This window comes from Ursus americanus, chromosome 29 (genome assembly GCF_024610735.1).
Source record: "Ursus americanus isolate L20-20 chromosome 29, mUrsAme1.1.p, whole genome shotgun sequence".
Taxonomy (NCBI): Eukaryota; Metazoa; Chordata; class Mammalia; order Carnivora; family Ursidae; genus Ursus; species Ursus americanus.
The window spans coordinates 12,211,633-12,226,338 of NC_142155.1; the positions used below are offsets into that span (position 1 = coordinate 12,211,633).

At 40.1% G+C, this 14,706-nt stretch overlaps 1 protein-coding gene across 4 annotated transcripts in view; it reads right to left on the bottom strand.

Moving 5' to 3' along the window:
- The window catches only part of SMAP1 (small ArfGAP 1), a 167,012-nt gene extending 153,739 nt beyond the window's left edge, over positions 1 to 13,273 (bottom strand). For 2 of the 4 annotated variants that reach the window (XM_087856968.1, XM_087856967.1), the window contains exon 1: positions 13,003 to 13,273. Coding sequence is in view for 2 of the 4 variants with exons in the window: in XM_045803361.2 (XP_045659317.1) it covers positions 10,907 to 11,024 (118 nt within the window). In the remaining 2 variants the exon portion in view is untranslated. Of the gene's footprint in view, positions 1 to 10,906; positions 11,229 to 13,002 lie in introns of those variants that run through there. The other 2 variants (XM_045803361.2, XM_045803357.2) reach the window with 1 other exon arrangement.
- Between the last annotated feature and the right edge of the window lie 1,433 nt (positions 13,274 to 14,706).

The window sequence follows — 14,706 nt, forward strand, 5'->3', positions numbered from 1 at the left end:
AAACAAAGCTCAGATAACAACTAATTTTCAGTAAATAAATAGAAAGGAAACTACTTCTGCACAATAGTTGAGCATAATCTCCACAATGAAAAAACATTTGTTTTAATCTGACAAAGTATAATAGCAGGAACAAACTAGTAACCTTTGCTTATAAAAAATAATAATGCAAACAGAAAAGGAAACCACATTACAAAGAATTGTCTATATCAAATATTTGGATATTTTTTTTTTACTTCCTAAAGTAATTATACCAAAAAGTTAACCCCATAGTCAATTATAAATTCTAAGTTAAAAAACACTTAAAATTCAGAAAAATTTCACAACAATAAAACTTAGGGAAAATCTGGAGGAGGAAGGAGTTTTCTTACATCTGAAACCTTGGACAATTCTCTTGAAAAGTAATTGGAAGGGCTAGAGCGTATAATGCTAAGTCAAATAAGTCAGAGAAAGACAAACGCCCTATGATTTCACTCACGTGTAACTTAAGAAACAAAACACACGAGCAAAGAAAAAAAGAGAGAGAGACACAAACTAAGAAACACTCTTAACTACAGAGAACAAACTGATGGTTACCAGAGGGGAGGTGGGCGGGGGGATGGGTAAAATAGGTGATGGGGATTAAAGAGTACACTTACCATAATGAACACTGAGTAATGTACAGAATTACTGAATCACTACACTGTACACCTGAAACTAATATAAAACTGTATGTTAGCTATACTGGAATTAAATTTAAAAACTTAATACAAAAGTAAAAAACAAGCACATCTTAAAAAAATAATAAAAATAAAATAAAGTAATTGGAGGAGAAAAGAAAACAAAAATGTTTGTAGGTCTAATCATGCATGACTTAAGATTCAAATCCAACATTTACTGACTACCTATTCTATATCAAACTCTCTATATATGCTTCGTGTACATTATATCAGGTAATAATCATCAAAGACAATCCTATTAATATATCAACATTTATTAAGATGATACAAGTTTAATATTAAAACTGTACACAACGGGGGACCTGGGTGACTCAGGCAGCTAAGCATCTGACTTCAGCTCAGGTCATGCGGGATTAAGCCCCACATCAGGCTCCCTTCTCAGCAGGGAGCCTGCTTCTCCTTCTCCCTCTTCCTCTGCCCCTTTCTCCCTCCACCCCCTACCCCGGGCTCATGCTCTCTCTCATTCTCTATCTCAAATAAATAAAATCTTAAAAAAAAAAAAAAAAAAGACTGCATCTTTTAATTCATGAACGTAGTATATCTCTCCATTTCTTTAGGTATTCTTTAATTTCTCTTAGCCATCTCTGGTAAGTTTGTGGTATACAAATCTTGCATATATTTTGTTAAATTTATCCCCAAGTTTTCATATGTTTATGCTATTGTAAATAATTTTTATTTCAACTTTCAATTCTTTGTTTCTGATATATAGAAATAGTTAACTTTTCTATATTAACCTTAGTGAAACTCAATTATTGATTCTAACAGCTTTTTTGGTAAATCTCTAAAGATTTTCTACATATATCATAGTGTTGCAGAGAGTCTGTTAAATGACTCCATGCATATACTTTTAAAATAATTTCTGTAAGAACTACTAATTTGAATTGTACTAACTTCACCATCCTATGCCATGTTAAATACATCCAGAGCAGTACCTTTAATAAAAATCTAGGTTTTATATATAATTTTTATCACAAATCCACTTGTGGGAAACAGAACAGTGATCCCCAAAGATGTCCATGTTTCAATTCCTCTAATCTGCAAATATGAAACCCTCCATGGCAAGAGACACTTGGCAAGTGTGTTTAAGTTAAGAACACTGAGGTGGTACTATCCTAGATTATCTAGGTAAACCCAATGTGATCACAAGCATCCTTAAAAGAGTTACAGAAAGAGATGTAACAGTGCAAGCACAAAAAAGGCAGAGAGAGACCTGAAGATGACACACTGAAGATGGAGGAAGGGGCCATGAAACAAACACCACAGGTGACTTCTAGAAGCTGGAAAAGATAAGGAAACAGACTTATTTTGGATTCTAACCTCCAGAACTGTAAGACGATAATTTGTGTTGTTTTAAGCCACTAAGTTTGTGATAATTTGTCACAGCAGGAATAGGAAACTAACATACTAGTGATGGTCATTTACCTTCAAAAATCTTACTTCTGCTAGGTTTTTGGAACTATGCACCATTACCACCCTACGCCGAAAGAAACTTTCAAAAGTAGAAATGCATGAACTAAAAAACATCTACATTAGACTAAGCCATAATTTTTTTTAAAAGATTTTATTTATTTATTTGACAGAGAGAGAGACAGCCAGCGACAGAAGGAACACAGGAAGGGGGAGTGGGAGAGGAAGAAGCAGGCTCCCAGCGGAAGCGCCTGATGTGGGGCTCGATCCCAGTACCCTGGGATCACGCCCTGAGCCGAAGGCAGATGCTTAACGACTGAGCCACCCAGGCGCCCCAAGACTAAACCATAATTTTTAATGAATGTTCTTGTATTGGAAGATAAGGCTATCCTAAAAATGACTTCCCACAGAAGTTTTAAAATCCCCTTTATTTTCTTTTTAAGTTTGGGTTTGAGCTAATCACTGGTCCTTGAAATGCACTCTTACAAAAGATCAGTGATAGACGTCTGAAAGTCTATCATCAATCACTCCTGAAAGCAATCACTTGGATCTCTTGTGAAAGGGAAACAAAAAATTGTTGAGGGGAGGAGGAGGATGCACAGAGAATGGAGAATTACTAGAAGGCTTATAACTCTCTGCCCTTTAGACTGTCAAAGTCCTCACTTTACCATTCAAAATGTACTTGTGCATGAAATCAGCATATATTTCCAATCGAAGCTCTGCCTTAAGTGAAATTTTTAAAATCATTTCCATTGGTACTATGTAGGACTAAATGGTATGCATATATGGTACTATGTATGACTAAATGTATGGCTATGGTCGGCTATACAGTCTTAAAGTATGGCTTTAGCAGATGACTAGAGCAGATAGTTATTTCTTTGATCTTCCTGGCATTAAAGGGAAAAAGACTCAAACAAAAGGAGTCCTCAATCTATGAGGAATATTCTCACAAGTTATATGATATGGCTTGAGATAATTAAAGATAATACCAGGTAAATCTGCTCAGGTAGACCTAAGTCATCAGTGAAAAGCTTTAAAAAGTAAACAGGTTTGACCATGATCTAAAGTTCAACAAGGCCCTAAAATATAAACCCTTCATAATACAATTTTTAAAAATTAACAATAATAGTAAATACCGACACAGAAATGACAAGAGGCATGGGTTTCAGAAAAGAATACAGATCACATCAGAGTTAAATAAATCTTTGCAATAAGGCTGAGGACAGGGACAACTGGTCACCAAGTGAGGCAAAGGCTGGACTCAAACCTAGCTTTACTAACTTAATCCAGGCCAGCACTCTTTCAATTCTATCAAGTTGTTCCTATGTTGTTGTTTTTTTTTTTTAAGATTTGATTTATTCATTTGACAGAGAGAGAGACAGACAGCGAGAGAGGGAACACAAGCAGGGGGAGTGGGAGAGGAAGAAGCAGGTTCCCGGTGGAAGAGCCTGACATGGGGCTCGATCTCAGAACTCTGGGATCATGCCCTGAGCCGAAGGCAGACGCTTAAAGACTGAGCCATCCAGGTGCCCCAAGTTGTTCCTATGGTTTAAAAAGCCAGGGTAGATGATCGGTACCTGACCTAAGAATAGAACTGCAGAAAGAAAAAACAAAGAAGCTATATGGAAGATCAAAAAACCACACACACACACACACACAAAAGGATTCGTCAAAATATTCAATTTGTAGAATAAAGTTTAGTGATCAGAAAAAATTCTGTGTTGTTTATGTTAGTATTTTGAAGTTATGGTGATTCTGCTATTAAAAGCAAAGAGATAAGTTAAGACAAAGACACTATCCATGCTTGAACATATTTGGCAATAACCTCTCTCAGCTTTAAGGTGATAGGCTCTTCCATCACAAAATTTCAACTGCAAAAGCGTGTGTTTTATTTTTCATGCCATCAAACGCAGTTACTAGCTCTGGAGCTAGATCTTGTAAATTCAAATTCTGACCCTACAGTCCAGATTCCTACTTCCCTATCATCCCAGTAAAGCCAGAGTTTCCACTAATGCTAATCATGCTTCTCTGGGCTGTACCCTTGCTGGTAGGTTAGGTTCTAGAGCTAGCCGAGATACACTGAAATTCCAATATATCCTGTACAATATACCAGAGGATATTATTATCAAATATGTTGAGAGGTTCACAAAACCACCCTCAGGTTTGGTAATTTGCTAAGAGGACTCACAAGTCTCAAAATACAGTTGTACTCAACATGGTAATTTATTTATTACAGAAGGATACGAAGCATAATTAGCAAAGAGAAAATGTGCATGGAGCAAAGTTCAGGAGAAAACAGGCACAAAAATGTCCAGGTGTCCCCTTCTGGTGGAGTTGCTCTGGACACACTTAACTGTCTTAGTAATGATTTCTGACAAGTGTGAAGTATTACCCATTAGAGACTCATTAGCACCTCATTAGAGAACTCAATGCCTAGAGTACTGGGGGAGAGGGGGGCAGGGAGGCTTGTCACATAGGCACCTTGCCTAGTACATATGGAAATTCCAGACTCCCAGAAGGAAAGCAGGCATTTAACATAGACGACACAGTTTGTACAAACAGTTTGGACACAGTGACTGACTCTTACCACTTAGGGTAATGAGATCCTCCCCAAATCCAAGTTCCCTGATGCCAGTCAAGGGCCAACTTTGCAAGTCAGGCCTGCTTCCAACAGACTAACAGACTAGTAGATCCTTTAGAGCTTGGACTTACCTACCTGTTCCCTGCTGCATCCCCAGCTCCTAGAATGCCTAAAATATAGTAGCCATCCAAAAAAAAAATTTTTTTAGGTTTTATTTATTTGACAGAGAGAATAAGAGAGAGAGAGAGCGCAAGCATGACCAGGGGAACAGCAGGCAGAGGGAGAAGCAGGCTCCCTGATGCGGGGCTTGATCCCAGGACCCTGGGATCATGACCTGAGCCTAAGGCAGATGCTTAATGACTGAGCCACCCAGGCACCCCCAAAATTTTTTCTTTTAATGAAGAAATTCCTGGCTCTACCACTTCCTAGCTGTATAACCTTGGGAAAGTTACTTAAGTTCTGTGTGTCTCAGTTTCCTCATTCGTAAGATGGAATAATATTACCTACCTCAAAAGGTTGTTTTGAGGATTAAATGAGTTAATATACGTAAAGTGCTCATAACACTGCCTGGCAAGAAGAAAGCACCATATAACTTCTGCATATACATATAATGTTATTACTTGCTTTTTTTTTTTTTTTTGAACTTCCAACCTTACCTCTTACCTTCTCCTTCCCCTTCCTACCTACTCCAAGTCACTGAGCCTTCCCAACACTAAACTTTTAATGAATCTACAGTCTACATACAGGCTAGAATTTAACACATCATTGTCTCATGTCTATTGAGATCCCTAACTAGTTTGTGGACTAAACTCAAAACTTTTTAGAACACACAACAGTATCTGACATGATATTTAATCTTTGTAGCGCCCAGAAAATACTGATTTACCAATAAAATTACATATGTGTTAAATCAGTTCTTTACAGGGGTCAGAACATACGGCAGTCAACAAACAAAATGGTCTCCAGGTTTCTTTGATCTTCTATTGAGAAATGGAAAGAAAAGTGAGTTGATTCTATCCAGTGAAAAGACTATTAGCAGTAGGCATAGTAGTGACAACAGCAGAAAAAGTCTTGAGTTTATAAAATATATAATTAGAATGTCAAATATTTGACTTTGCCTTAGAGCATGGGTTCAAGTCCTTACATGTCAATAAAGATTATATATATCTTGTACAGGGCTATATATATATCTTGTACTGAAATCAAGTAATGAAAGAATATTTTAATCTTTATAAATGACAAAGTAAAAGAATTGGGAGGGAAAAAAAAGGAAGGGGACAATATGCAGCCCAAGTTAAACTGATGAGTCAGAGAGAGACCAGTGGTTTCTATTCCAGCTCTGACAGCAGGGCTCTACACATAATCATCAGAGAAAACCTCAAGATTAGCAGAATTATAAGAACAACAGACCCATCGAACTGAGGTTAGCATTTTGGGGAACTTTCAGATTTGCAGGTCTCTTTAGATGAATTATAATCGCAGATTTCATTTACATGTATTTATCCCACAAGCATCAACATCATCATAAACATCATTTTCTCAAGGTGAACTTCACTTGTTAGTACGAATTACTTTAAAATAAGTTTATATAAGAACTCTTCAATATCAAACACTTAATGAAAATGTTCTCCATCCTCACTGCCTTATAGTGGACTCCTGGATTGAGTCTCACAACCTTCACTTCATGTTTCCACATTTTGAAGAGATTAGAAAGCTAAAAGACTCCCTTGAGGGCCCTTGACAGCAAGGTGTTGGACATAGGTCTGCCAGTTATTTGCATGTGGGAGGCACAAGTTCAACAAAGGCCATCTTCCTACAGTAAGGGCAGCTGACAAAAATGTCTAATAGATGTTGAATGGCGGCAGTAACCACAGTCCTGATTCCCCCATCAGTGCACCAGTTTCATGGGTGAGAAGCAGCCAGGGCAGGAGTGGTGGTAGCAGTAGCAGTGGTATTAGTATATGGACTTAAAATCTTTAGTCCAGTAGTGGCTCCCTGATTTTTGCTCTTCCAACCCTTCCAATGTAAGCACCCTGTTCCTTAAAATAGCTACAGCTGTTCTATTTCCTGCTGTGTACCCCAACTTACAACACTGACATTAGGTGAGTTCAGATCCTTACACTCTTGCTCACACTACTGTTATAATTAGGTGACATGCCTGGAATCTCTCACCATTTCAGTTCTTCCTGACCTGCTACCATCAAATCTGGTCATGCTTAGAGAAAGCTTACCCTAAAAAGGCCACATGGAAACCTCTTATGTTCTCGTATATACCTGTACCTTGTATGTGCAGCTAACTGTGCTCTTCAATTCCTTCTCCATCAGCTGAAATCCCACTCCACTTTTGGAACCTCGCTCAAACAAGACTCCCGTGAATATTTCCCAACAGGGTCGCTCCACATGCCCACATATGATCTCATTTCCACATGTCCTGCTGCCTGCCCTCAACTCTGTACTCACTCACTCACATTCATTCATTCAAAAGAGTTACATTAACCTACCCCATTGTGTAGAGGGCTGGGGATACAAGCCGAAACAAGACAAAGAGGGTCTCTTCTCTCTTAAAGCTATTATTCAACAGGGAAATAGATTATCCAATAAATACCCAAATAATGTTTAATTACAACTGTAGTAAGTGTAATAAAATATTCAGGATGTGTCTTATATGTATAAAGGGAAGCCCGACCTAATAGGGGAGAATCATTTCCCTTCAAGAGACATTTAAGCAGAAACTGGATGGTATGTAACTGATCAGGCAAAAAATTGTTAGAAAGCTTCTAAGCAGAAAGAACAGCATGTGCAAAAGCCATGAGGCAGCATTCTAAGAATTGTGAAGACAGGCAACAGACAAAAGTCAGATGCAGTAGGGACAGCAGCCCAAAATAAGCAGGGGGGGGGTACTTCTTACAACCACTATTATACCATTTGATACATTGTTTTGGAATTATTCATTTGCAAAAATGCATTCCTCACTAAACAAACTCCTTTAGGTCTTACTAAGTTTTTAGCCCCATAATCCAACAGTGCTTAGCGGTGTCCCCCAAAGTCAAGATCTGTGGAATGAAGAAATAAGTGCTTGATCTGGGCAAGCAGCTTACCCTCTTAACACCACACAGTTGGAACAAAACAATCCCTCAAGGATTCAAAAACCCTATGTTTCTAAATACCCCAAAACTTACTGGGCAAGAGACACATTTTCATACCAACACATGTTCAGAATCAAAGCTAGTATTAATCATGAATGAAACTTTAAATACTAAAAACTAAACTTTGGTTGGCAAGGGGACCTAAATCCTCACTGCTCCATAAAGTGCCACCAACTAATAACCAATAGAACTGCATTAAAATTCCCACGGAGTCACAAATGAGGCCAGGGAGAGAAAGTGCAGCTCCATCTGCCTGTTCTTATTCTCCAGTTGCTCAACAGATCTGGTAAGTGTCTGATCATGAGCAGGAAACTGGCACCTATGCCATCCTTTTCTCCTTCCTTACTCCTTAAATAATGTCAAGTCAGAAAACACACACACTGGTGACTCAGTAAGAAAACGTCAAAATCCAACTGATATAACTTTGCCAACTATTATTACAAGTCAAGAGAATAGGGTAATCTTTAGCCCTAGGCTTTAGTCTTTGGTACATGTTCTCAAAGAGCAGTGGGGGAAGTATTTTTTGAAAGAAAAGAAAATTGAGTTAACTAAGAAATAGCTTCAAAAATACATGAAAAGCTTGATGTAGTTTATTAGACAGTGAAGAAAACATTAATACACATATACAGTATGGAACTTCTTTGTAACAGCTGAGCTGCAGAATAAGACCCATAACACGTCTTTTAAAAATACACTTGATCAGAATTTCACTACCTACATTTATTATGTCATCTGGCATATATAACAATGAATCCAAAATCATTTAACAAGCCAAAAAGTCTACTAAGAGAGCTCTATAATGGGGTTCAACCATATCAAAGACTCAAAAATTTTACAAAATATATTTAATTATATCAATAGCCCAATCATGTCAAATTTTTTAAGTACTACAACTATGAAATCAAGTCTAATTAAACTTAACTGTGTATTTTTTCCTGGAAGACAAGATAAAACAGTGAAATAATTCAGAGGATCATTTTAATATTATTCGAGATTTAGTAGCAACAAGGAAAAATTAAGGATCTTTCCAAATCATGACTGGAGTTCATGCCCTTCACACTGCATCCTCAAACTCTTGATGCTACTTTCCTCTCTTTTTTCCTACATTTTTCAAAAACAAACCCACAAACAAAAGACCAAACAAAACCAAAATAAAAACATTCATTCAATATTTATCTATGGACCTCAGTGGCAATACAAACAGCGAGCAAAACTAATTCTCCCTTTTCCTCCGGTTAGAATAAAAATTTTGTCCTAATTTAAAAAGTACATGATTCTCCTCTCCTCACTTCAAAAAATGAGAATGAAAATGTTACCATGTGGCACATAATGGATTTTTCAAAACCTATACATTATTTTAGGAAGCATCAGTGAAAATCTGATTTTATAAAGTACTTTTTTGGGGACAGAAATTTAAACAAAAATTTTTTTTTCACTTATTTCTATACCTAATGAAGGTACTTACTGAAACTGTTACTATTCGACTTTTAATAGATTTAATACATACTAGCATCTCTTTTTAACCATGTTACTTACTACCCAAAATGCAGTTCATTTCTTTTTCTGGCCTTTTAAAGGCCCCATTTTTCAGTGTTTTACTGGTGCGGTGATCCGTAATTGAGCCTCAATTCAGAACAGTATTCCCCAAAACAACAATAACAAAAACACACATAATCAGTATCAGGTAAACAAGTATTACCATAATAATCAGGCATTTTTAACTCACCACCTGAAAGGTTACACAGAATAAAGGTAAGGTTGGGTCAGTCAAGTTACTGTGATATTGAAAAGTGCTTCTTAAAATGGTCTAGTTACAGTATTCCCATATGATCTTCCAGTAATCAGGTACCTGTTATGGTAGTATGGCAGTGAAGTGATTTGCTGATGCTGTGTGGCTTAGTCTAATCAAACATTATCAGCCTACTGAAACGTGACTCATTTATATAGTATCGAGGAAGAACAGTAAAGCTTCAAGAAAAGTCTAAGTCAATAACAGAAATCTGAAATGACATTCTCAAAGACGGACTCTTGCTTTGGAGAGCTACCTATTCTTCACCGAATAAACAAACCAATTTACAAATAAGCAAGATCTTTTCCTAAACACATGATAGGTTTGTTTTTAAAAATCTGAAACATTTTTCTCATGAATTACTTGTAAGACATTAAATATAAATCAGATCTCCAAACCCAAACATATAGGCTAAAAATAGTGTATCTATTTTAAAGGCTGAGGCAGAAGCCCTCCAACGGAACAAACTAAAATTAGGCTTTTTTCAATCTCTGTATCTTTAAAATATGCACCTTCAACGTTTTGGGCCACACAAACCAGTGTCCACATGTTCTCCCAAACCAACCGGTCAGAGATAATCTAATTAGTAAAAGCTCAGGAACGTGAGCCCACTGTCCAAGAGATGCATATAATGAAATTCCTCTTCACGCCGGTTAATAACCAGACTAAAAAACCAATTTTACTACTACTACTACCAAAGACCCATCCCCAATGGTCTCACTCAGTAAAACTCCAACCCATCAAAAAGGACCACCATACTCTTTGTCAGGAAGAAGCAAAAGCCCTGTACAAAGCTGTCAGGTGGGCAGGCAGGTAGGGCTCCACCTGGGATACGGAGCATCGGAGCCCCGAGAGGGACGCCGTGGTCACTGCGGGAGGGTCGAGGCGGAGACCGAGACTAAGGGTGGCCCCACCCACGGATGTACCTGCGAGCCGAGGCGGGAGGAGGGCGACCCTTTAACCCTAAGCACTGGCCAGGCTGTCGCCCCGTTCCGCGCTCCCAGCCCGGCTCTGGCCCCCGCCCTGGGGAGGGTCGGAGCATCGCGACGCGGGCACCGGCTCTGCCCCGGGGCCGGCGCCCACGGGCCTGACCTGGCCGCCGCCTCTGGTGGAGGTGAGGGGCTACTTGAGCCTGAGCCCGCCCTCCCCTCAGGGCCGGGGCCAGCTGGGCGCAGCCGCGGCGTCCGCTCGGGCCCCGGGCGCCGCGGCGACGGGAAGGTCACCGGCCGCAGGAGGCCCCGACCAGGGGCGGCGACGTCCGCGCTACCTTTGGCCTCGCAGTCGGCGCAGTACTTGTTGTCCTCCTCCCTCAGCAGCTTGGACAGGATGAGCTGGTGCTGCTCGTTCAGCTTCTGAGCCTTCTCCCGGCAGGAGCGCGTCGCCATCTCGGCAGCGGGGCGGGGAGCCCGGGGCAGCTACGGCGGCGGCGGCGGACTGAGGCAGGAGCTGGGCAGCGTGAACACACCTGGAGCCGCCGGGACCCAGGGTGGACTCTGCCCAGGAAGCGGCGGTGGCGGCGGCAGCTGGAACTGAAGGAGGAGCGGCGGCGGCGATGGCAGCGCCGACGTGTCCCGCCTCCTCGCCCGGCCGGCCCCGCACGCACCGCCTGAGCCGGCGAGAAAGGGGGAGGGGGAAGGAGGGGGACCGAGCCGAGGCTTCCGGGTGGCGCCGCAGGAAGGAACCCGGGCGCTAGGCGCGCTGCGCATGCGCCGAACTTCCCGGGAAGCCGGCCAGCCGGGGCTTTCTGCCCTAGCTAGGCCTTTCGCCCAAGGTGATCTCGAGAAGGTACTTCGCGCTGCCCGCTGTGGGCTTCCCCACTTTTGAGATGAAATTGTCCCCAAGGGCCTCTGGTAAAACCCAATAAAGGAATAACCTTTACAAAGAGGTGACTTTCACTTGCTCCCTTGCCTTTGCTCTTAAGGGCACAACTTTGGAAATACAGAAATAGAGTGATTGCGTGCATTCTTGTATTCATTCTATGTTTATTCGTGTGAAGTTTTGAAACAAGAACTGTCCTAAAAGTTGGAGGACACAAATTGAATAAAATAGTCAAAACAGTCCCTTAAATTTTAGGGGAGAGAAATAGTCTAGTAGTGACATGTATTAAGAGCTAACATTTATTGAGTGGTTACTCTGTGCCAACAACTATTAACCCGTTTAACCCTTATCACAACCTTATCATACGTTATTCTCATTATACAGATGTGTAAAATGAGACATGGAGGAATTAAGTAACTTGCCCAGGCTGCAGAGCTACTCAGTGGAGGAGTTGAGGTTCAAATCCAAAGCAGTCTAGCTTCAGAGTCTAAAACACCTAGCAATAGGCCTTTCATGGGAAGGGGAGAGTGTGGCCAGGGAGGCAAATTCTGGGTGTTGTCACTTTAACAGAAAGCTGTATGTACAGTGATCTTTAATACACGAAAAAGAAAACTAGGGAAAGAAGACAATTAGAACCCGGAGCTCCCCAACCTGTCCTCATGGGATTTGAACCCTGATAGCCAATATCATGGCTTATTAGCAATTTCTCATGTGAGGCTTATGTAATCAGAATAAACATGCCTGTGTCTTATATTTTTCTAAGGGCCAATTTCTAGCCTAGGTCCTGTATAAAGGTGACCCTCATGCTCACCTATCCCTGCTCTTGGCACAGGATCTCAAAAATGCTTGTGGAATTCATGGGGCTTCTGGGTAGCTAAGTCAGTTAAGCTCTGACTCTTGATTTCTGCTCAGGTCATGATCTCAGGGTGGTGAGATTGAGCCCCACTTTGGGCTCCATGCTGAGCATGAAGCCTGCTTAAGATTCTCCCTCTCTCTCTGCCCCTCCGTCACCTCCCTCTCTTAAAAGAAAAATGCTTATGGAATTCAATTGAATGCTGAATAATTGAACAAATTAGAGCTTAAACTGTGTGGGTCTGACAAATAATAACTAGTAGGATATCAGAGTGAGTTCCAATAAACAGAAAAAAAAAAAAAACGTCATGTGGGAGGTAGAACTTTTAAGTCTCATTTTAAAGACTGGCTTGATTTAGATGGGGGCCAAAGAAGGAGCTACTGAGCAAGAGCAGCATTCACAAAAGCACAAAGACTTCAAGGAGCTCAGAACACAGACTAACCCACGAGGTACTACTTAAGACGAGTGAGAGATAAGACTGGATAAGTGAAGTGCAACAGAATTAAAGAAGGTTTGGGGAAACAGACAAAGCAATGTGGCCTCGATGCAGCTGACAACAGAAAACCTGAAGATTCTTCAAGTAGGACAGTAGCATGGAAAAAAAGGCATGTTTGGGGAAATCTAGTCCAACAATACCAGTTAACAAACACAACTTTTGAGAGTTTCCTCCCCTCCCAGGAAATTCTGCTTACCACTACGAGGATTAAGAAAAAATCAGAAGACACCTGGGTGGCTGTGTCAGTTAAGCATCTGCCTTTGGCGCAGGTCATGATCCCGGAGTCCTGGCATCAAGTCCCACATCGGGCTCCTCGCTCGGCAGGGAGCCTTCTCCTCCCTCTGCCTGCCGCTCTCCCTCTCTTTCTCTCTCTCCAACAAATAAATAAAAAAATTTTTTTAAAAGAAAAGAAAAAACCAAAGTCTTACCATTAAGAAATGATTCACATGATTGAAGGGGCATAGCACTGTCTAATAGAAATATAATGCACACCAAATATACTTTTAAATTTTCTAGTAGACACATTTAAAAATAGAAAAAAGAAACAGGCAAATTAATTATAATAGTATATTTTATTTGATCCAATATATTCAAAATACTATCATTTCAGCATACGAGTAATTGTTAAATTAAAATTAAAAATTATTAGTGAAATATTTTACATTGTTTTCCTATTGTTTTCAAAATCCAATGTACATTCTACACTTACAGCTTGCTTCAACTTGAACTTACTACACCTCACATGCTCAATTGCCACATGTGACTATCGACTACATTACTGAACAGTGCTTCAATAGATGGTCATCCTAGAGGCTATTAGAAATCTAAGTTTGAGTTGACTGTTTATTAGGGATGTAACAGAAAGAACGAAAAAGGGATGCCTGGGTGGCTTAGTGGGTTAAGCGTCTGAATCTTGATTTCCCCTCAGGTCATAGCCTCAGGGTCATGAGATGGAGGCCCACATCATCAGGCTTCATGCTCAGCACAGAGTCTGCTTGAAATTGTCTCTCTCCCTCTCCCTGTGGCCCTCTCCCTGCTCTCATTCTCTAAATAAATAAACAAATAAAAGCTTTAAAAAAATAAAAGAAACAACAAAAAAGAAGAGACTGATACCAAAAACATCTTGGGAGGAAAACAATGTTGCACTCATCTGTCAATATTCATTAAACAACTTCTATTTAGTTCTCTGACAATCAGAAGCTTACAGTCTAACATGAGATGCAAACATGTAAATAGAAAAATTAAAAGCCACACTGTAAAGTCTGCAGCAAATATAGCACTCTGGGAACAAAAGGAGCATCAATAGCCTGGAAGAATTGGGGAAGGCTTCACAGAGTACATAATGCTTAAACTTGATTTTAATACATATAGGAATTTTTCAAGGGAATATGGATGAAGAGGAGGAAAAGAGTATCTTGAAATTTATAAATACACACACACACACACACACACACACACATACATTTATACATTAACTTCTGACTTCTGAAAGCACGGTTCTGTGCTGGAAGTAGTGAGAATATGAGACAATAGGAACCTAAGATGTGCATAGAGAACAGGAAGGCAGGAAAGGAAGCAAGGTGGGGAAGTAGAACAGAGGCAAGAAGTTAAGAACTTTGCAGCCAAACTACCTAGTTTGAATTTCACTTCATGGGCATATTGAGCCAGCAGAAGTTTTTACACAGAGAAAAGATTTGGTTAGCTTTGTTTTCTATAACTGTAATGGGAGGCTAGACAATATGGGAGGGGGGAAATATTATTCCTGGGATCAGGGAAACAAATTACAGACAGGGCTGTTGCAATAAGTCCAAAGAAGATATGCTGAAGGCTTGTTTTAAGCCAGTAGCATAGAGTTTGGAAGAGACAAAGTCAAATGATGTTTTAAAATTAGAAGCAGCAG